At 42.8% G+C, this 21,043-nt stretch overlaps 1 protein-coding gene across 1 annotated transcript; it reads left to right on the top strand.

Moving 5' to 3' along the window:
* The first annotated feature begins 46 nt into the window (after positions 1 to 46).
* On the top strand, positions 47 to 20,429 carry LOC129815105 (monocarboxylate transporter 2-like). Its single transcript, XM_055868476.1, has 5 exons — positions 47 to 266; positions 5,294 to 5,514; positions 9,606 to 9,749; positions 13,950 to 14,792; positions 19,230 to 20,429. The coding sequence occupies exons 2-5, from the start codon at positions 5,298 to 5,300 to the stop codon at positions 19,508 to 19,510; spliced, it is 1,485 nt and encodes a 494-aa protein (XP_055724451.1). The 5' UTR covers positions 47 to 266; positions 5,294 to 5,297; the 3' UTR covers positions 19,511 to 20,429.
* Positions 20,430 to 21,043: the final 614 nt, after the last annotated feature.

Below are 21,043 nucleotides of genomic sequence, written 5' to 3'. Positions count from 1 at the left end.
CTAGCAAGTTGACATGACGTCACTGAGTAGGGACATTCTAGTGACCTGGGTAGTGAAAGATGGGACCAATGTCGGTTTGCATAAAAAACGACCAGAATCGATTGCCTAGTTAATCAAATTCACAGCCTTTTGGGAGAGAACTGTTCGAATTCAATGAACCACCAGGCGGAAATGAGGTGACACGTGTCTAAAAGCTTCTGAGAAGTACTATCAATTTGTTTCAGAAACTTTCGGAGTTTGTGCTGGGCTTTGCATTTGTGGTCAAGGTAAGATTTTTTATTATGTCTCCCACCCAATATGTTCAACGGTTCAACTTGTGTTGTATGTGTGCACTCAGAGTCGGATATCCACGTGTACCAACCAAATTTTAGGCTTCCTGAATTTGTTGGGTGTATCGCAAATGGTCATTATGCTAGTTCCTTAAAAAGAAAACACGTTCTTTGGATTTTTAAATTGACTCCATATGTAGGATCTGTAGAGATGATGCACTTTTGTAACAAAGCAAACAGCTAAAACGTATTCTTTACGTTATTCTGTGCTTCTCATCAGGTAGTCTTGATGCAACTATCGTACAACGGCTAGTTTGAATTACTTAAACTAAACTTAGCCATGATCAGCCTGGTCTCAGACTAGACATAACATAGTACACGTAAATCTCGCGCACTCAAATTAGTGAGCTTGGTATGGTTACATAGGACAGTTGGTTACTAAAGGCAAAAACAAACGTAGGATGGTTGGTTGGTGTATAGGGCAAACGTCTAGCAACCCAAAGGTTGTGACTTCGATTCTCATCCCGGACAATTTTAGTTAATTAGCAAATGTTCAACTACTTACTATGTTAGCTAACCCTTAGCCCTAAACTTCACCCTTGAACTCAACTCCTAAATCTGTTCCTAAACCCTAAACCCTATCTTAGCTAACGTTAGCAAACTAGCTAAAGTTCACGTAGTTAGAATTCGTAACATACTTTTTTTTTGCAAATTCGTGACGTATTGTACCAATTGTCCATCAGTCATTTCATATATGTTATGAATTACATCTACAAATGTGTACATGCCTTAAGAAACATATACTAAATGGAGAGTCACTGATGTACATACAGAATAATACAAAATGCTTTGAGACCAGGTTGAAATGATTGCCAAAGCAACATAAAAACATGCAACCTATGAGTATGAGTCTAAAAAGCAGAGTAAATAAACAAATCAATTGGAATTACACCATCTACAGCAATAGCAGATATTGAACGTCTATTTACTAATGGGCATTTCCATGTAAATGGTACAAGAGCACCAACGTGAAGTTCATAGGAGCATGTTAAATGTGGTTTCAAATGAAAGCTAAGAGTCTATATTTTTGATAATTTAAGGCATAAAAACATTTTTCAACTATTTTCTATCCTAAATGTTAGGAATAGGTTAAAGGGCTCGTACATGCTGACCGCGTGCGCAAGCATTGCAAAATAAATGTACACATACATGTTATTCAATTATTGCACACACACTGCTCACACGTGTCAACAAGCGTCTTTGTAGCCAGGAGCTAAAAAATTATTTGGTTGAATTTGTGATGCTTGATGCATTGCAAGTTCCGCCTCTCCCATCTCCTCAAATCAAATTGGTCACATACTTTTTAGCAGATATTATTATTGTTGTTATTGTTGTGTAGTGAAATGCTTGTGTTTCTCGCTCCAACAGTGCAGTAATATCAAATAATTTCACAACAATACACACAAATATAAAGTGAAGGAATGGAATTAAGAATATATAAATATTTGGATGCGCAATGTCAGAGCGGCATAGACTAACATACAGTGGAATAGAATACAGTATATGCATATGAGATGAGTAATGCAAAATATGTTAACATTATTAAAGTGGCCAGTGATTTCAAGTCTATGTATATAGGGCAGCAGCCTCTAATGGCTATTTAACAGTCTGATAGTCTTGAGATAGAAGCTGTTTTTCAATCTCTCGTTCCCAGCTTTGATGCACCTGTACTGACCTCGCCTTCTGGATGATAGCGAGGTGAACAGGTAGTGGTTGTTGTCCTTGATGATCTTTTTGGCCTTCCTGTGACAGCTGGTGCTGTAGTTGTCCTGGAGGGGAGGTACTTTGCCCCCAGTGATGCGTTGTGCAGACCTCACTACCCTCTGGAGAGCCTTACGGTTGCGGGCGGTGCAGTTGCTGTACCAGGCGGTGATACAGCCCGACAGGATGCTCTCAATTGTGCATCTGTAAAAGTTTGTGAGGATTTTAGGTGCCAAGCCAAATTTCTAAAGCCTCCTGAAGTTGGAGCGCCTTCTTTACCGCACTGTCTGTGTGGGTGGACCATTTCAGTTTGTCAGTGATGTTTACGCAGAGGAACTTGAAGCTTTCCACCTTCTCCGCTGCGGTCCTGTCGATGTGGATATGGGGGGGGGGGGGGGGGGGGGGGGGGTGCTCCCTCTGCTGTTTTCTGAAGTCCCCGATCAGCTCCTTTGTTTTGTTGACGTTCAGTGAGAGGTTATTTTCCTGACACCACAATCACAGGGCCCTCACCTCCTCCCTGTAGGCTGTCTCGTCGTTGTTGGTAATCAGGCCTACTACTGTTGTCGTCTGCAAACTTGATGATTGAGTTGGAGGCATGCGTGGCCACGCCGCCATGGGTGAACAGGGAGTACAGAAGAAGGCTGAGCACGCATTAATTGTGCAACAATTAAAATATTAATTGGACCCTAATCTATTGATTTTGCATTATTTGGAATACAAGTATGCATCTGTTAGTGACACATACCTTTTAAAAAAAGTTAGGTGAGTGGATCAGAAAACCAGTCAGTTTCTGGTGTGACCATTTGTATCATGCAGCGCGACACATCTCCTTCACATAGAGTAAATCAGGCTGTTGATTGTGGCCTGTGAAATATTGTCCCACTCCTCTTCAATAGCTGTATGAAGTTGCTGGATATTGGCGAGAACTGGAGCACGCTTTCGTACACGTCGATCCAGAGCATCCCAAACATGCTGCCTGTCCTCCTGAACGATTAAAATAAAACCTTGATTGTTTGGATGAGGCAGGCCTACAGTCATCTTCAGCAGCCTTGGTCAGGTCTTGGGGGGTCTTTCACTTCAAGTTTTGTATTGGTGTGTTGACTTTGCAGGTTCTTCAAGAGATTGGAAGTTGTGTTTCTAGCATTGGAGAGGTGTTTCACGCCTGGGCACAGTTTACATTTTGGAGTTCTATACTTGTCGTTTTCTCCTACCAAATCAAAATAATTCCCACCAAATCAAAATAATGTGTGTAACATGAATAACCTATTCCAAACCCTTCCATATAAAGCCGGCAAGACGCAGCCACTGGTCAACGAATACTTCCACGCTGGGAAAGTCGAATTGCAGAAGCATCTCAAATATTTTTATCTCCCTCACTAAAGCAGTTTATTGTGTGTGTGTGTGTGTGTGTGTGTGTGTGTGTGTGTGTGTGTGTGTGTGTGTGTGTGTGTGTGTGTGTGTGTGTGTGTGTGTGTGTGTGTGTGTGTGTGTGTGTGTGAACAAAACTTTGTGAGAGGACAAAATCAATTAGGGCGGAGGATTTTTAAATATTGTGCCAACAGAGGGAATAATAATCCCCAATATATTTTTAATCATTAACTGTAATTGGAAGGGAATGATGACAAAAGTATCAACATATTTCTTTGATCAGTAGCTGTAATATTATTACTCAAAATAGCAGTAACTCCGTTATATTACTCGTCACTGCAAAAAAAAAAATATTATTACTGTAATGCATTACCCCTAACACTGGTCACTGGTCACACAAACCACCATTGAGTCACCTGCTACAGTCTACCCTTCCACTGGCATACTGTTTTGTTCAGCTCATAACTGTTTTCTTTCTCTTTCAGTCATCTGGTGGTCAACACAAGTGTGAAAACAGTCTGGAGAACATTCTCTCTGTCTCCCGCTGTCTCCCCCCCCGACCAAATCTGAACCAATCATAGTCTATTTTTCACAAATTGGGAGGGTACAGTAAAGTTAAAAGATTTTGAGTACGGTTCAGCACAGTACTTTATATATTCAGTAGCGCTATACAAATTAAATGTATTTTTTATAACCATAATTATGCATTTCTGTGTAGCACAGATCAGGGACCAATGATGAAATGTCATTATTGCAGTTCTGTTACTGGGTATAAATCTTCCTCACTTACTGTAGTTTCTGCAGACATATTTGAATCGTAATTCTGAGCAGATTTTCATAGAAAACTGAGGGAGATTTTACAGAAATTCAGTTACTAAACGTTGCATCTGTTCTTCGAGTAAATGTGTTTTTGTAAAATGTTCAGTGTAAATTGTTAAAAATGTTCATTTAGCATGGAGTTGTATGGTTTGTTAAACTTTGAAATCAATAGTTTTTGTTTGGCATATATTTTCATGTGAAAAATCTGAAAAAATCTACAATTCCTATACAACATTTTCATTTGGAACAAGGAGTAAAAATATGTGTAGCATGAGCCTATGCATCAAAGGTTTTGTTGTATAGCCCATGGCTACTCATATACTATTTGGGAAGGTCCGGTCACACAAATGCCCTAAGTTGCAAAAGTCCAGATGGATTTGCCATTTACTGGCGTAGTAACAAAACCCCACCTCGCAACCCATGAAACCCCAAACTGTTCACACCCCTCTTGGCAGATACATTTTTTAAAAGCTAATTTCTTGCAATTCTACACATTTTGCCATACGGCATAGAGAACCTTTTGACTTTTTAAAGTGAATTTTCTGTAGTTCATGACCTGTCTTATGTGTTTATATGATAGCTAAGTGCCTCAAAAAAGTCAGTGGGGGCTCCCTGGGGGTTGAGGACTCAAGGCACGTAATCAGGTCATGATAACTAGCCTACAAGAGTTCAATATGTTAGCCTAACTTACCTACCTAGCTTATATGTTGATCACCTGGACTTTGCTGACAGGTTATAAATAGCTCTTGAAGGTCTCAGTTAATGGCATAACAGGAAAACTGCCCATACACTCAACAGCATTAAGTTGAAATCCTGACTGACTTGAAACTAATCAAATCATGAAAGAGGTTCGGCCTGTATGCTCCTCTCTGTGACAGCAGTAACTTGTCACTTTACATGTGTGTAAATACCAAACAGAGACAATACCTGGGTCAAACAATTATGGTTTGGGGAAATAAAGTGATTGACTGTTTTTCTCTGTAGTGATTTGTCTGTGTACTTAAAAAAGGTATATTCAAGATCATGTTTTTGATCCGGAGTGTGAACTTCATCATCATCCTCTTTTCATTCGACAGAAACATGTCCCCTGCACCAGAATCTCCCCTGGGGTACATCCCTCCGGACGGGGGCTGGGGCTGGGTCGTGGTGTTTGGGGCCTTCATCTCCATTGGCTTCTCGTATGCCTTCCCCAAAGCCCTCACAGTCTTCTTCAAAGACATCCAGCTGATCTTCGGTGCCTCCTACAGCCAGATAGCATGGATCTCCTCCATTATGCTGGCAACCATGTATGCCGGTGGTGAGTAGGCATGCATGTAATCAAGCAGCTCTGAGCCAGCATCAAGTCACATGAGGACCACAATGCACAGATTGTATTAAGGGATGCATGTCTTGTATGGAGCTTTGCAGTTGCTTGTTTTTTTCCTCCCCAAATTGTAGGCCTGTATCTTGCATGTGAGGACTGAGTGTAGTAGCTGGAACGAATCAAGAAGAATGAGTACTACTGTGTTCACATGACTATGACAGCCTAAGAAGTGAAGTCTTTGTGCAGTCATCAGACTCTTCTCTAAAGTTAGATGTTACTATCCCTGAATAATACATATATGTTTGTAGTTTATTTAGGAAGTCTACTAGTTGAAGAAAATACAGTAGTAGACTATTTGAGATGAAAGCCAGGCAATTGCAACCGACTTCATCATGCTGATAGAGTAAGCATAGAATAAGAAGCTTGCTGTCTTACTTTACTCTAATGAGCTTTGACAAAGCAACCTCTCATTTTGGAAACCCGTAAATATATTGAATTAAAGAAACTCGTTGACCAGTGGCTGCATCTTGCTGCCTAGTGTTAGGCTTTATATGGAAGGGTTTGGCATAGGTTATTCATGTGATTTTACACCTGACACGAATTTGGGTATTTAAACAAAGCCACTCTTTCACTTAAGAATGGGGCCGTGAGGCGGCAGGGGATTCACCCTGGGGCATGTTCAGTTGGCCAACATGAGTGTTGATCCAGGGCACAAATATATAGACTGTCAGTTGAAAATGTTGTTTTTTGTTTTGTTTACCCTTGCTCTGTTTGCATGAGCATTTATATTCACAATTGTCAGTCGGTGCCGCAAGCCTTGATGGGACCTGGTGTGATGAATGACCAACATGAGTGTTCCATGTCACAATAAGAAAAAACTACTGTCTTACAAATCACTGTTGTTACTCAACGCCTGGGCCTGAATTTATTAATGATAAGGCACCTTACATGACTTATTAGATGACACTGAGATATTATAATAGAATGATCCAATTGAATTTTGAGATAAATCAATCAGTGGCTGCAAGGTTAAAAGATGACAGGGCGCCTGACTCACCTGCAGTCACCAGTACAGATAATCCTGTGAAATGTTCCTGTTCTCAGTGGCAGAGGCACATGGCTTTATCATATTGTCCTTGGCTCAGCTTTTGCAATGTCACCCAGTTGAAAAAAGACAGGGAAAATATATCAGTCATGGGTTCAGCACATTTGGGCCTCGCACCAAGTTCCCATGGGACAAACGTGACAGCATTTCAGGGGACCTATGATTTAGGGAGCCAGAGTGATAAAGTTATAATGGGAGAGAAAATTGTGATGTCTGGGATGCAACTCCAAAGTAACACAGGAAGTGGGAGAATGTGATCTATGCAATACACACCACTAGTCCCTATCCTCACTGGGGTTTGCTAGGCTGGATGAATCTGTTCTAGCTCGGGCACTGCTCAGATTACATGTCTTTTTTTTTTATAATCCAGAAATGATTGCGGTATGTTGTAGATTGGTACATGCACAAGTGTATTTCTTTATATCTGTCACAACTAAACAGTGGAAAAAGACTTGATATGGTGTACTTCCGCTGGACCTGTGGGAGGGGATGAGAAGCAGGGTTTGATTAAAAAGCAAAGGGAAATAAAATGAGAATTTGATTTATTCTTTGAACCTGTGTAGCGTACAGCTGCTTTTACATGAAGTATTACGTCAAGGTCATTGTCAGAATATACAGTGCATTCGGAAAGTATACAGTCCCCTTGTCCTTTCCCACATTTTCTTACGTTACAGCCTTATTCTAAAATGGATTTAAAAATAAATGTCCCTCATCAATCTCCACACAATACCCTATAATGACAAAGCTAAAATAGGTTTTTAGATTTTTTTAAAATGTATTAGAAATAGCAAAACATACCTTATTTACATATAGCCTTATTTACATATCGAGTGTCATAGCAAATGGTATTCAGACCATTTGCTATGACACTCGAAATTGAGCTCAGGTGCATCCTGTTTCCATTGATCGTCCTTGAGATGTTTCTACAACTGTGGTAAATTCAATTGATTGGACATGATTTGGAAAGGCACACACTTGTCTATATAAGTGCCCACCATTGACAGTACATGTCAGAGCAAAAACCAATCCATGAGGTCGAAGGAATTGTCTGTAGAGCTCCGAGACCGGATTGTGTAGAGGCACAGATCTGGGGAAGGGTACCAAAACATTTCTGCAGCATATAAGCTGTCCACCCGGCCAAATTGATCAATCAGGGGAGAAGGGCCTTGGTCAGAGAGCTGACCAAGTACCCGATGGTCACTCTAACAGAGCTCCAGAGTTCTGTTAGAGAACCTCTGTGGAGATGGGAGAACCTTCCAGAAGGACAACCATCTCTGCAACACTCGACCAATCAGGCCTTCATGGTAGAGTGGCCAGACTAAAGCCCCTCCTTAGTGAAAGGCCCATGACAGCCCGCTTGGAGTTTGCCAAAATGCACCGAAAGGACTCTCAGACCATGAGAAACAAAATGATCTGGTCTGAATTTGGTTTGAATGCCAAGCGTCACGTCTGGAGGAAACCTGGCACCATCCCTACAGTGAAGCATGCTGGTGGCAGCATCAGGCTGTGTGGATGTTTTTTCTGCGGCAGGGACTGGGAGACTAGTCAGGATCGAGGGAAAGATGAACGGAGCAAAGTACAGAGAGATCCTTGATGAAAACCTGCTCCAGAGCTCTCAGGACCTTAGACTGGGGTGAAGGTTCACCCTCCAAAAGGACAATGACCCTAGGCACACAGCCAAGACAATGCAGGAGTGGCTTCGGGACAAGTCTCTGAATGTCCTTGAGTGGCCCAGCCAGAGCCCGGACTTGAACCGGATCGAACATCTATGGAGAGACCTGAAAATAGCCGTGCAGCGACACTCCCAATCCAACCTGCCAGAGCTTGAGAAGATCTGCAGAGAAGAATGGGAGAAACTCCCCAAATACAGGTGTGCCAAGCTTGTAGCGTCATACCCAAGAAGACTCGATGCTGTAATCGCTGCCAAAGGTGCTTCAACAAAGTACTGAGTAAAGGGTCTGAATACTTGTGTAAAGGGAAGTAAAGTATTTTTTATTTGTAATGAATTTAAAAATGGTCTAACTGCTTTGCTTTGTCATTATTGGGTATTGTGTGTAGATTGATGAGGGGGAAAAAACGATTTAATCCATTTTAGAATAAGGCTGTAACGTAACAAAATGTGGAAAAAGTCAAGGGGTCTCAATACTTTCCGAATGCACTGTATACTAGTGATAAAACATTTTTTTTACATTTTTTGTTTTGTTTGTTTGCATAAATCACGAGCTATGTAAGTAAACAACAATTATTTAAAATGTGTTTTTTAACACATGTAATCAATTTTGGAGAATGGATTCAGAGTGGTAAAAATAACACCATTATTTTATTCAGATTAATCATCAGTCGTAAACTTGCGATTGAAATAGCCGCTGTCTGCCAAACTAATCCGCTTATTTTTTTACTAGGAATTTTCAATTATCACCCTCCTTGCAGATTGTCATTCTAGCACTGACTAGAAAGGCAGCATGTTGAGATTTCAATAATCGTGGCAGCCTACATATTTTCATGATTGATGCTCGTTCTTTTTATTTGATTTAATGAATTGCGGGGAATGATGTAGCGTTGTGTGATGCTAAAGGACTGTTCTGCGTGTTGTCTGTGGCAGGGTTATGAATGAAGGATGAAGAGAGACAGAATATAGAAGGCTCTTTAATTACTGATTGATCACTCACACTAGCTGTTTTAGCGGGAACATTGTCAGGAGAAATGCTCATGAGTCACTGGCTTGCTTTGCTTATGTAGATAAGATAACTATTTAGAACATCAGATACCCCTTCACGCCCTTTTAGACATGAGTTACTATGTATGGATATTTGACCGGCAGTGCATTAGGGGTAATGAATAGGGATGAAGGGTTAGGTTTTGGTAGAGATCTACCGGTCGGGTGTCAACTGCCTATCCATGACCTCAATGCTGTATGAACCTAAGACTGACACTTTCTCTCCCCTTCTCCTCTCTACTCTCTCACTCTTTTCCTTTGCAGGACCTATCAGCAGTATTCTGGTGAATCGCTATGGAAGCCGGCCTGTGGTCATAGCTGGTGGAGTGATGTGTGGCGTTGCTATGGTAACTGCTTCTTTCGGCAATACCATTACGCATTTGTACATATGCGTAGGAATCATTGGAGGTACCCACTCATTTCATACATTTGATTGACGTGGCTTGTTTTGTGATTTCATGTTTATGTGTGCGCCAAATCATACTCAACAGTAACAAAAATCACTTGTTTTTATGTGAAGGAAAGTTGACAACTAAGACAACTTTAATAATTATTTCTGTAGGCCTAATCCATAAGTTTACTGTATGCTCTAAATGTGTGTACCTAAACAATTCTAATTGTGGTCCTATTGAAGATAATGTAGTTGATTAATTGTACCTAAAACACAACGTTAGATATAAGGGTTCAATCTGGGATGATGTGTTGTGTAAATGAACCAGTCTTGACACGGGCTTAGATTTGTTTACCCTGCCGATAGACCAGCCCTCAACCAGGCCTGGCGGTGCTCCTATGGGGCTACACATCCTCTCTTGGTGGCCCTGGTCTCCCAGGCTGGGCTGGCGTGCTGTATGTCTGGGTTCAGGCTGGGGAGTCTCAGCCTCTGGATTGTGGCCTGTGCACTGGAGGGGGGGAGGGAGGTGGGCAGCACAGGTGTAATTAGAATGGTGCCATTCTGGTTCCAGGAGAGCACGGTTTACCAGGGCCCCCTGTTCTCTCCCACAGGCTCCCGTCCTGGCCCCCTCATGGTAGTGGCTGCCAACCGCCACCCAGCGAGACTCATTAACCAGCCACTGAGCTGCAGGCCTGGAGGATTAATAGAGGGAGGAGGGATTTGTGTTGTGTTCTATCCTCTCCTCATTGCTCTGGCCCACTGAGACACACTAGGCTAAGACACACATCCCTCTCTCACATACACGTACAGTGCCTTCAGAAAGTATTTACACCCCTTTGACTTTTTCAAAATGTTGTTGTGTTGCAGCCTGAATTTTTATTATTATAAATTGAGATTTTGTGTCACTGGCGTACACACAATACCCCATAATGTTAAAGTGGAATTATGAAGAAATGTTTACAAATTACAAAAATTATAAGCTGAAATGTCTTGAGTAAATAAGTATTCTACCCCTTTGTTATGCCAGCCTAAATAAGTTCAGGAGTAAACATTTGCTTAACAAGTCACAGAATAAGCTGCATGGACTAATTCTGTGTGCAATAATAGTGTTTAACATGCTTTTTGAATACTACCTCATATCTGTACCCTACACATACAAAGTGAAGTTATTTATTACACTTTGGATGGTGAATCAATACACCCAGTCACTACAAAGAGACAGGCGTCCTTCCTAAATCAGTTGCCGGAGAGGATCGAAACCTCTCAGGGATTTCACCATGAGGCCAATGGTGACTTTAAAACAGTTACAGAGTTTAATGGCTGTGACAGGAGAAAACCGAGGATGGATCAACAACACTGTAGTTACTCAAGAATACTAAACTAAATGACAGTGAACAGAAGGAAGCCTGTACAGAATACAAATATTCCAAAACATCCTTCCTGTTTGCAACAAGGCACTAAAGTAAAACTGCAACAAATGTGGCAAAGAAATTAACTTTATGTCCTGAATACAAAGCATTATGTCCAACACATCACTGAGTACCACTCTTCATATTTTCAAGCATTGTGGTGGCTACATCATGTTATGGGTATGCTTGTCATCAGCAAGGACTAGGGAGTTTTTTTAGGATACAAAAAAAGGAAATAGAGCTTAACACCGGCAAGATCCTAGAGGAAATCCTGGTTCAGTCTGCTTTCCAACAGACACTGGGAGACATTCACCTTTCAGCAGGACAATAACCTAAAACACAAGACGAAATATACACTCAAGTTACTTACCAAGATTATTATTATTATTATTATATATTTTGACCTTAATTTAACCAGGAAGGGCTCATTGAGATTTGAAATCTCTGTTTCAAGAGCGTCCTGGCCAAAATAGGCAGCACCAAGTCATTACACCATTACAGACTGACAACATGAAAAACTACACGTAATCTAGTAAAAACCATAGAAATCACAGAAGTGTAACGAAATCATAAAACAGCAAATTATAAACATTGACAGGTCAAGTTTAAAAGTATTTTGTAAGGAGTTCCAAGCCGATGGTGCAGAGTACATAAAAGCCCTTTTTACCAAATTCAGTTCGGACATTTGGAACAGTTAGCAGGATAAAGTCTTGCGAACGAAGAGAGTACCCACCACATTTCTGAACAATAAAAATGGCCAAATAAAATGGTAATAAACCCAAAATGGCTTTGTAAATAAAAGTATACCAGTGACTGAGCATACGAGTGACTAGAGAATGCCAGCCAACCCTGGTATATAAAGGTGCAGTGGTACATAAGGGGTTTTGCAATACATCTCAATGCTCCATCATAAAGGGTGTCAATTGATCTCAAATACTGAGCGGAAGCATTCATATATAAAATATCACTATTGAAGGTTCCTGAGTGGCCTAGTTACAGTTTTGACTTAAATCTGCTTAAACATCTATTGCAAGACTGGAAAATGTCTGTCTAGCAATGATCAACAACCAACTTGACAGAGCTCAAAGATTTAAAAAGAAATAATGATCAACAACCAACTTGACAGAGCTCAAAGATTTAAAAATAAATAATGATCAACAACCAACTTGACAGAGCTCAAAGATTTAAAAATAAATCATGTGCAAATATGGTTCAGTCCAGGTGTGCAAAGCTCTTACACAGAAGTACTCACAGCTGTAATTGCTGTCAATGGTGACTCAACTAACATCAAGGCGGTGGCCCGTTCCTGTAGGTTCATGCTCTACAACATCCGCAGAGTACGACCCTGCCTCACACAGGAAGCGGCGCAGGTCCTAATCCAGGCACTTGTCATCTCCCGTCTGGATTACTGCAACTCGCTGTTGGCTGGGCTCCCTGCCTGTGCCATCAAACCCCTACAACTCATCCAGAACGCCGCAGCCCGTCTGGTGTTCAACCTTCCCAAGTTCTCTCACGTCACCCCGCTCCTCCGCTCTCTCCACTGGCTTCCAGTTGAAGCTCGCATCCGCTACAAGACCATGGTGCTTGCCTACGGAGCTGTGAGGGGAACGGCACCTCAGTACCTTCAGGCTCTGATCAGGCCCTACACCCAAACAAGGGCACTGCGTTCATCCACCTCTGGCCTGCTCGCCTCCCTACCACTGAGGAAGTACAGTTCCCGCTCAGCCCAGTCAAAACTGTTCGCTGCTCTGGCACCCCAATGGTGGAACAAACTCCCTCACGACGCCAGGACAGCGGAGTCAATCACCACCTTCCGGAGACACCTGAAACCCCACCTCTTCAAGGAATACCTAGGATAGGATAAAGCAATCCTTCTGCCCCCCCCCCCCCTTAAAAGATTTAGATGCACTATTGTAAAGTGGCTGTTCCACTGGATGTCATTAGGTGAATGCACCAATTTGTAAGTCGCTCTGGATAAGAGCGTCTGCTAAATGACTTAAATGTAAATTCAAACATGTTTTGACTCAGGGGTGTGAATACATATGTCAATTATATATTATTTCTGTATGCAACAACCAGTTAAGTTGAAGAGATGTTCTCCCTCTGTACCATCTCAAATAGACAAATAACAAATACAAGGATTATTTATTTCTAATCATTGTACTTTAAAGGCCATCCCAGTTCAATCAAGTTGAGACAGAGATAATTGTTGACCAAAACTCTTAAAACAATGAAGATGAAAACGAATCAAAATCCCCCGTGGAGCTGGGATATCTACCCTGCATTAAGTCTTGTGTTAGCATGTACTTTTCAATCAAGGAAGAATGCATACTGAGAACTGTTTCTATCTGTGAACTAAAATAAGGCTTTGTAAGTTGTGTAGCTCAGTGGGCATTGTTCAGTGGGGGATTGTGAGCAGCAGACATTTTAGCAGTCGTTAGAATGATGGAATGGTTCAGTCGAGGTTGCTACCTGCAGCTCTTCATCTTAAAGTGGAGACTCATTTAGAGAATAAGATGCTCATTTACAGGCAGAAATGTTACTAAATTGGATTTGGGGGAAAGGAGGTGGGAGTGAATGAATTACCTGGAGTCTCTAATTTGCCATTAAAATGTAGAAAAAAATTCTGAATATGTTCCAGCTTCCTCAAATTAGATTTTAGTTGGCAATGTGAAATGAGATGGAACCTTAATGTGCACAAAGTAGAATGGTCTTAATTTAATCCTGTAGTACCAGTCGTTTTAAATTGTATCCTCTGAAAATGTGACATGTGAACGTAACTACTCTCCTCTCTTTTATTTCCTGCAGGGTTTGGACTCTCCTTTAACCTCCAGCCGTCCCTCACCATCATTGGGAAGTACTTCCAGGTCAAGAGGCCATTAGCCAATGGGCTGGCCATGGCAGGAAGTCCAGTCTTCCTCTGTACATTAGCACCTATGAACCAGTTCCTGTTTAACCACTTTGGCTGGAGGGGCAGTTTCTTCATCCTGGGAGCTCTGCTGCTCAACTGCTGTGTTGCCGGTTCTCTCATGAGGCCCATTTGTCCAAAGCCCACTGGAGGCCAACTCAAGCAGACAAACGGATTCCCGAAGAAACCTCCCACGGACCAGTCTGAGGCCCAGATGAATGGACACAACCCACAGCTTGAGAAAGGCTGTATGGAAAACTTCAACACGTTTCTGGACCTCTCACTCTTCAAGCACAGGGGCTTTCTGATCTACATCTTAGGGAACACAATGATGTTCTTTGGTTTCTTCGCCCCTGTAGTGTTCCTGGCCCCGTACGCCCGGAGCCATGGCTTTGATGAGTACTCTTCCGCCTTCCTCCTCTCCATCATGGGCTTCGTGGACATGTTTGCTAGGCCGGGAACTGGGCTGATAGCTAACACTAAGTGGATCAGGCCCAGGATCCAGTACTTCTTCAGCTTTGCCATCATTTATAATGGTATGTGCCACCTGTTGTGCCCCATGGCCAGTGGGTACTGGGGGCTGGTGGCCTACTCAGTGTTCTTTGGTATAGCGTTTGGCATGGTGTGTGCCCTGCTGTTTGAGACACTCATGGACCTGGTGGGGCCTCAGCGGTTCTCCAGTGCAGTGGGACTGGCCACCATCATAGAGTGCGGCCCCGTGCTCCTGGGACCACCTATAGGAGGTAAGCCTACTGAACACAGCCCACAGTCCCCCTCCTTCTCCAAAGTCAATACACATACAGCTCATAGACAGCTAACAGCTTTAGCCAACAGAACCTATTGACAAAAGGACAAGCACTATTTAACTAGAGTCACCACTCTCCCTCCAGTTCCTCTAAGATCAACTCTCCATTGTCATTCAGTACATGGCTGTCAGTATTATCCCAGCATTACACATGCACTTGAGAGAAGGAGAAGTCCGACTTTAGAAGACGTTGGTTAAAAAAAAAGCTGAATTTGAAGCAGAAAAAGCAGCTGGTCGGTTGTTGCTCTCTTTCTCACTCTGCTCCTCTGTCACGTCCGGACGCTGCATGCTGTATGGTGGTGGAGTGGAGCCCAACTTCTTTCCAGGGTGTCATTATTGTAAGACATTCCAGTAGAATTGGATTATCATCGGTGAGCAGGGCGGCCTGGAGCGCACGGCCCTCCTAGAGAAAAGCCGTAATTGGTCACGGTTATTTACTGCTGTAAATAAGCCGGGCTGCTCTGGCTTTCAGGGCACGCCCGCTAGAGGATTCATCCTCCACGCAAATTATGGAACATTTTTCGGAGCTAAGAAGCCGTAAGGGTAATGACGGTCTCTCTGCGACTCTTTTGCTGTCTATTTTCCCTTCTCTCTTTACCAGGTCCCCTCGGCCTAGAGTATAAGGCCATTAGACCTCTACTATCACTGGCTGCAAAGAAAAGCTTGGAGAGTTAGTTATTGGAGTTACAGAAACCTTTGACCATTGCAGTGTTCCCAACTTAATTTGATTAGCTGACGATACGTCATGGAAAATTAAAGATACACTGTAAGTGATTGACTCTAAACCCAAATCCTAATTAGCAAGCACAATCTAGTACACTTTACTATAAAAACAATGTCATAGATCTCTCTCTGGTTCTAAGGTTTCAGAGGAGGCATTTCCACATAATAGCGTACTACTGATTAGGAATCATTGTGTAAGGTTATTCTGACAGGACCATTTGCTTTCATGCTTTTTTTTTGTGTTATCAAAAAGGGGTAGTTCTCCCCCCATATTTCCCTGAAATTGCCATATTTCCCTGCAACTTTTCAAAACGTAATCTTCTACACTCAACTTTGATGTTATTTAGCACAGAGGAGAACTAACAATGTTAACATTCTCTGCTCAGCCCAAACTGTTAAATAACACATTTCCATGGAAGTGAACTTGCTTATGGTCTTTGAACAACCTGTGGGCTTCATAATAATACATAATACAAATGTTCTCCTCATGGAGTCCCTCTCATTTCAGTCTCTGAAAGGGTAGAACACACACTTCTCTCCCCAGACAAACTGGTGTTCTGCCTAGTCTATAGAGATCCTATGGTCTCGTCTGTCAGGTAAAAGTAGGATCCCGTTTGATGTCCAATGCATCTCTCTCATCTGCAGAGTTTTAAGGAGGTGTAAATGTATAGCCTCCTGGTTGTTTTGTGCGACCCCCGTTGGAGGTAAATGTATAGCCCTCCTGGTTGTTTTGTGCGACCCCGTTGGAGGTAAATGTATAGCCCTCCTGGTTGTTTTGTGCGACCCCGTTGGAGGTAAATGTATAGCCTCCTGGTTGTTTTGTGCGACCCCCGTTGGAGGTAAGTGTATAGCCCTCCTGGTTGTTTTGTGCGACCCCGTTGGAGGTAAATGTATAGCCCTCCTGGTTGTTTTGTGCGACCCCCGTTGGAGGTAAATGTATAGCCCTCCTGGTTGTTTTGTGCGACCCCGTTGGAGGTAAATGTATAGCCTCCTGGTTGTTTTGTGCGACCCCGTTGGAGGTAAATGTATAGCCTCCTGGTTGTTTTGTGCGACCCCGTTGGAGGTAAATGTATAGCCCTCCTGGTTGTTTTGTGCGACCCCGTTGGAGGTAAATGTATAGCCCTCCTGGTTGTTTTGTGCGACCCCCGTTGGAGGTAAATGTATAGCCCTCCTGGTTGTTTTTTGCGACCCCCGTTGGAGGTAAATGTATAGCCTCCTGGTTGTTTTGTGCGACCCCGTTGGAGGTAAATGTATAGCCCTCCTGGTTGTTTTGTGCGACCCCCGTTGGAGGTAAATGTATAGCCTCCTGGTTGTTTTGTGCGACCCCGTTGGAGGTAAATGTATAGCCTCCTGGTTGTTTTGTGCGACCCCGTTGGAGGTAAATGTATAGCCCTCCTGGTTGTTTTGTGCGACCCCCGTTGGAGGTAAATGTATAGCCCTCCTGGTTGTTTTGTGCGACCCCGTTGGAGGTAAATGTATAGCCTCCTGGTTGTTTTGTGCGACCCCCGTTGGAGGTAAATGTATAGCCCTCCTGGTTGTTTTGTGCGACCCCCGTTGGAGGTAAATGTATAGCCCTCCTGGTTGTTTTGTGCGACCCCGTTGGAGGTAAATGTATAGCCTCCTGGTTGTTTTGTGCGACCCCCGTTGGAGGTAAATGTATAGCCCTCCTGGTTGTTTTGTGCGACCCCGTTGGAGGTAAATGTATAGCCCTCCTGGTTGTTTTGTGCGACCCCGTTGGAGGTAAATGTATAGCCCTCCTGGTTGTTTTGTGCGACCCCGTTGGAGGTAAATGTATCTCTCTGCACGTTGAGCGTTCTTCTCCAGAGGGCAGAGTCTTTACGTTTCCCATTACAAGTCTCCTCGCTACGGCCAGCCTCGTCGTGCTGCGCCGTGCCTCTGCCCTAACCTGGGGGTCAGCCTAATTAGGAGGAAGTGATGTAATTGGTGTAATTATCCTTTTGCTTTCTGTGTTTAATGGAATCTCAGTTCAGACCTCACTTCACTCATCGGACTCCCGTAACTTGGCCATAATGAAGCCATGAATATGCATTTAGAAAAGAGGTGACTACGCCAGATGGACTTAATTACCGTTCAGCCAATCAAGGTCTGCCTTAATTAGGGTGACGGTTATCTGCATATGCCCACAGGACAGAACACCCTCAATCAAACCATGGCCCTGATGCTGATTTATCCTGGACCATGGGCAAAGTGACCCCCCATCCCCTCCCTTTATACTGGACCATGGGCAAAGTGACCCCCCCCCCCCCCCCCCACACACACACACACACACACACACACACACACACACATGAGAGATAAATGAATGGCCCCATCCATATCAGCTTCATTGAAAATTGGCTCATTAAGAACAGTCTTTTAATTGGTTTACCTAACCTGAAAACTGCCCCTCCATTTAACAACCTAACTTTGTGTTTAGTGTTGTTGATTATGTCAGACTCAGTAATTGACCATTAGTAACTGAAGTTTGCTGGACATCAGTCCATTACATGTAAATACTCTTATAAAAGTTTGAAATGCAGAGGGCAATCAAAGGCAATGTCTCCTTGCACAAACACATGGGAGTTAGATAAGATGCATAAGAAGTATGTGGGTAAATCATGTTGTGGTGCTCAGCTGTAAAAACTTTCTAAATGTATTCATTGTGATTGAATTAGTCAATGACCATAAACTCCCCATACAATAGCTTGGGATAGTACAGCTTGGGATAGTACAGCTTGGGATAGTACAGCTTGGGATAGTACAGCTTGGGATAGTACAGCTTGGGATAGTACAGCTTGGGATAGTACAGCTTGGGATAGTACAGCTTGGGATAGTACAGCTTGGGATAGTACAGCTTGGGATAGTACAGCTTGGGATAGTACAGCTTGGGATAGTACAGCTTGGGATAGTACAGCTTGGGATAGTACAGCTTGGGATAGTACAGCTTGGGATAGTACAGCTTGGGATAGTACAGCTTGGGATAGTACACCGTTGTCACAGATGATCTTCACCTTCGTTAATCAATTTAGCAGATCCGACAAACATCTGACATGCATAACCCTGCAGAGTGTTATACAGTATACACAGGCGTAGGGGTGGACAGACAGATAATTAGATACACACTGTGGAGGCTGAGTGAGATGGGGAGGACTGCAGAACGATCCAGGGGAGGATGGAGGCTCAAAAAGCTTATGGTTCCAATCTGATATAAACTACATTTGTCACTTTTTTTCCCTCTGAAGCGGGCTAGTTTTTGATCGTTTTCAGAATGGGCATGGCCACACTCCTGATTCATTCTTGTGCAGCAGACAAAATTGCCTTCCCAGAGAGCAGTGTGGAGCGTGGCCAGGTGTAATGGCTCCATGTTATTTCCTGCATGTCTCCAGTAGGATCGTCCTATCTTCTTCTCTACAGAAGAGTTTGAAAAGCACATTAAACCATACCCATGTTACACCTCCTGATTCACCTCGTGGAGCGAGATGGGGAAAGGCTTCCCTAAACCCATAACAACCTGTTGATGGAAAGATACTATAAGCAGGGGGGATTTTTGTGGGGATCTTGTCTAACTATACTTTCTATAACTGAACTTCTGATCGGAAAAAGGGAACAGAGACTTTGTTTAACCTTCCGTAACATTTCTGCTCCCCTGCAGGAGCCTTGGTGGACACCTTTGGTGACTACAAGTACCTGTACCTCATGTGTGGAGCGGTGATGGTGTTCGCAGGACTCTTCCTCTTTGTTATGAACGCCTACAACTACAGGATGCTGGAGCGGGAGAGGAGGCAGGAGGAGGGAGAGGTGAAGGAGGGCTGTGAGAGCCAGGAGCAGGACCAGGAGCAGGGTATGTGGCTGTGTGAGAGGGGAGAGGCTTCCTCAGAGGAAAGAGCAGAAGAGCCTGAGTCTACGAAGGAACAAGACACCCAGGGAGACTAAAACTCGCTATCCATCACACCAGTGTTTACAAGCACACTATATTGATTTCAGGACATCAATGTATAGGCCTATCTCATATCCCATCCCCACACACATCCTATTTTATTCTGTTTATGTTGGTTCCTGTTAATGTGTTAACTCTACTTCTAACGTTGGTGGAGTACACTCCTGTAGGCGTTCCCCATGCTGACAAAGGCTGTTTGGAGAGAACTACTTCTGACTGTATGAGATCAAATAGCAGTGTAATCCTTTCCGGAACATTATTTATTTGAGCAGCCAGGTGTGCCACTCCCCTGAGCAGTCCCAGCTAGTATCTAGTTTCTCGTGGTCAGGGATAACTCCAGGCTCTAGTAATTCATTATAAACAAAAAACACCTATTAATCGATGTAAAGTTACATCGAGTGTTACTCTGTGAATTATGACCGTTAAATACATACTTGATATCAATAATGAAACTGTGAACAAACATTTGCAGTTGAGAGGTTTGTCACATCCATAATGAGGATGTGATATATCAGCCTTGTGGTAGTCATGAACGTTTACTCTTCTGCCTGTTGATGTTACAGTGAGTGGATGAAGAATGCACTGTTACTGACATTATGATGTCATGTTATGCGTCTTGTTCAGGATCCATTTTTCACTTATATGACCAAAAGAAATGTCTGCTTTAAAATGTACCCAAACAGATCATAGGATGAATGTAATGAACACGGATTCAGCTGTAATGAAGTTTACGATGACAATGTAAATCATGTCTAGGCTGTAGCTTTGCATAAACTGTTTGTTTTCTTTTAAAGATGGATTTATTGTTTTAAGATGCTAACTGGGACTCACTTTTTTAAACACTGTATTTGAAGGACTGTATTCAAAGTTAATATGATTGGGTAGAATACTCAGCAATAAATGCCATCATTCTTATTCAGTATTTGATTAGAATTATTTCAATAACAAAACAGCATATGAATTACAGTTCATCAGATGTACAGTATACAATTCAGAATACTGTCATTCGTAACTCTTGACATTTAGCTTAAAGAAATATTGTAATGGGTACTATTGTTTCTTGTAGTTTTACCACTACAATTCAGCTAAGACAAAAGCATGTCTGTGTCATTTTTTTTTGCTGCATATTAACAGCAGGAGAGGAAAATGACAGTCCAAGTGGCACAGAACTTGGTGTCAAAGCCAGATTTACCATGCAGCCATTAATGTTTGTAGCTGTGGCCAATTTTTCACACCAATTAGAAAGATGTGTAACAAGTTTGAAAATGTCAGCGCTAAGGGCATGACTAGCTAATGAAGCAAAGCCCGGATGTTCCACACTAGCGCACTGAGCCGCATGAAGTCTCTGACACACTCAGCAAATCACTAAGCCAATAAATTAGAACCCGCACACTCACCAGCCAACAGCCCAGCCCAAGGTCCTGGGACATGGCAAGGTGGGGGATGCCTCAGAGACAAGGGGATAGTCGCTGAGTCTGAGATTCTTTTTCTTATTATAATATATTTCGCCCCTCCACGCTGTTGACCCC

Source organism: Salvelinus fontinalis, chromosome 18 (assembly GCF_029448725.1).
Source record: "Salvelinus fontinalis isolate EN_2023a chromosome 18, ASM2944872v1, whole genome shotgun sequence".
NCBI classification, from domain to species: Eukaryota; Metazoa; Chordata; class Actinopteri; order Salmoniformes; family Salmonidae; genus Salvelinus; species Salvelinus fontinalis.
This window is presented reverse-complemented; position numbering and strand designations above follow the sequence as displayed.

Excerpts from the sequence above, each read along its gene's own strand:
- LOC129815105 (XM_055868476.1), top strand. The coding sequence starts at position 5,298 with ATGTCCCCTGCACCAGAATCTCCCCTGGGGTACATCCCTCCGGACGGG. Across the intron at positions 9,750-13,949 it reads ATGCGTAGGAATCATTGGAG|GGTTTGGACTCTCCTTTAAC; the intron begins GTACCCACTCAT and ends TATTTCCTGCAG. Across the intron at positions 14,793-19,229 it reads CCTGGGACCACCTATAGGAG|GAGCCTTGGTGGACACCTTT; the intron begins GTAAGCCTACTG and ends GCTCCCCTGCAG.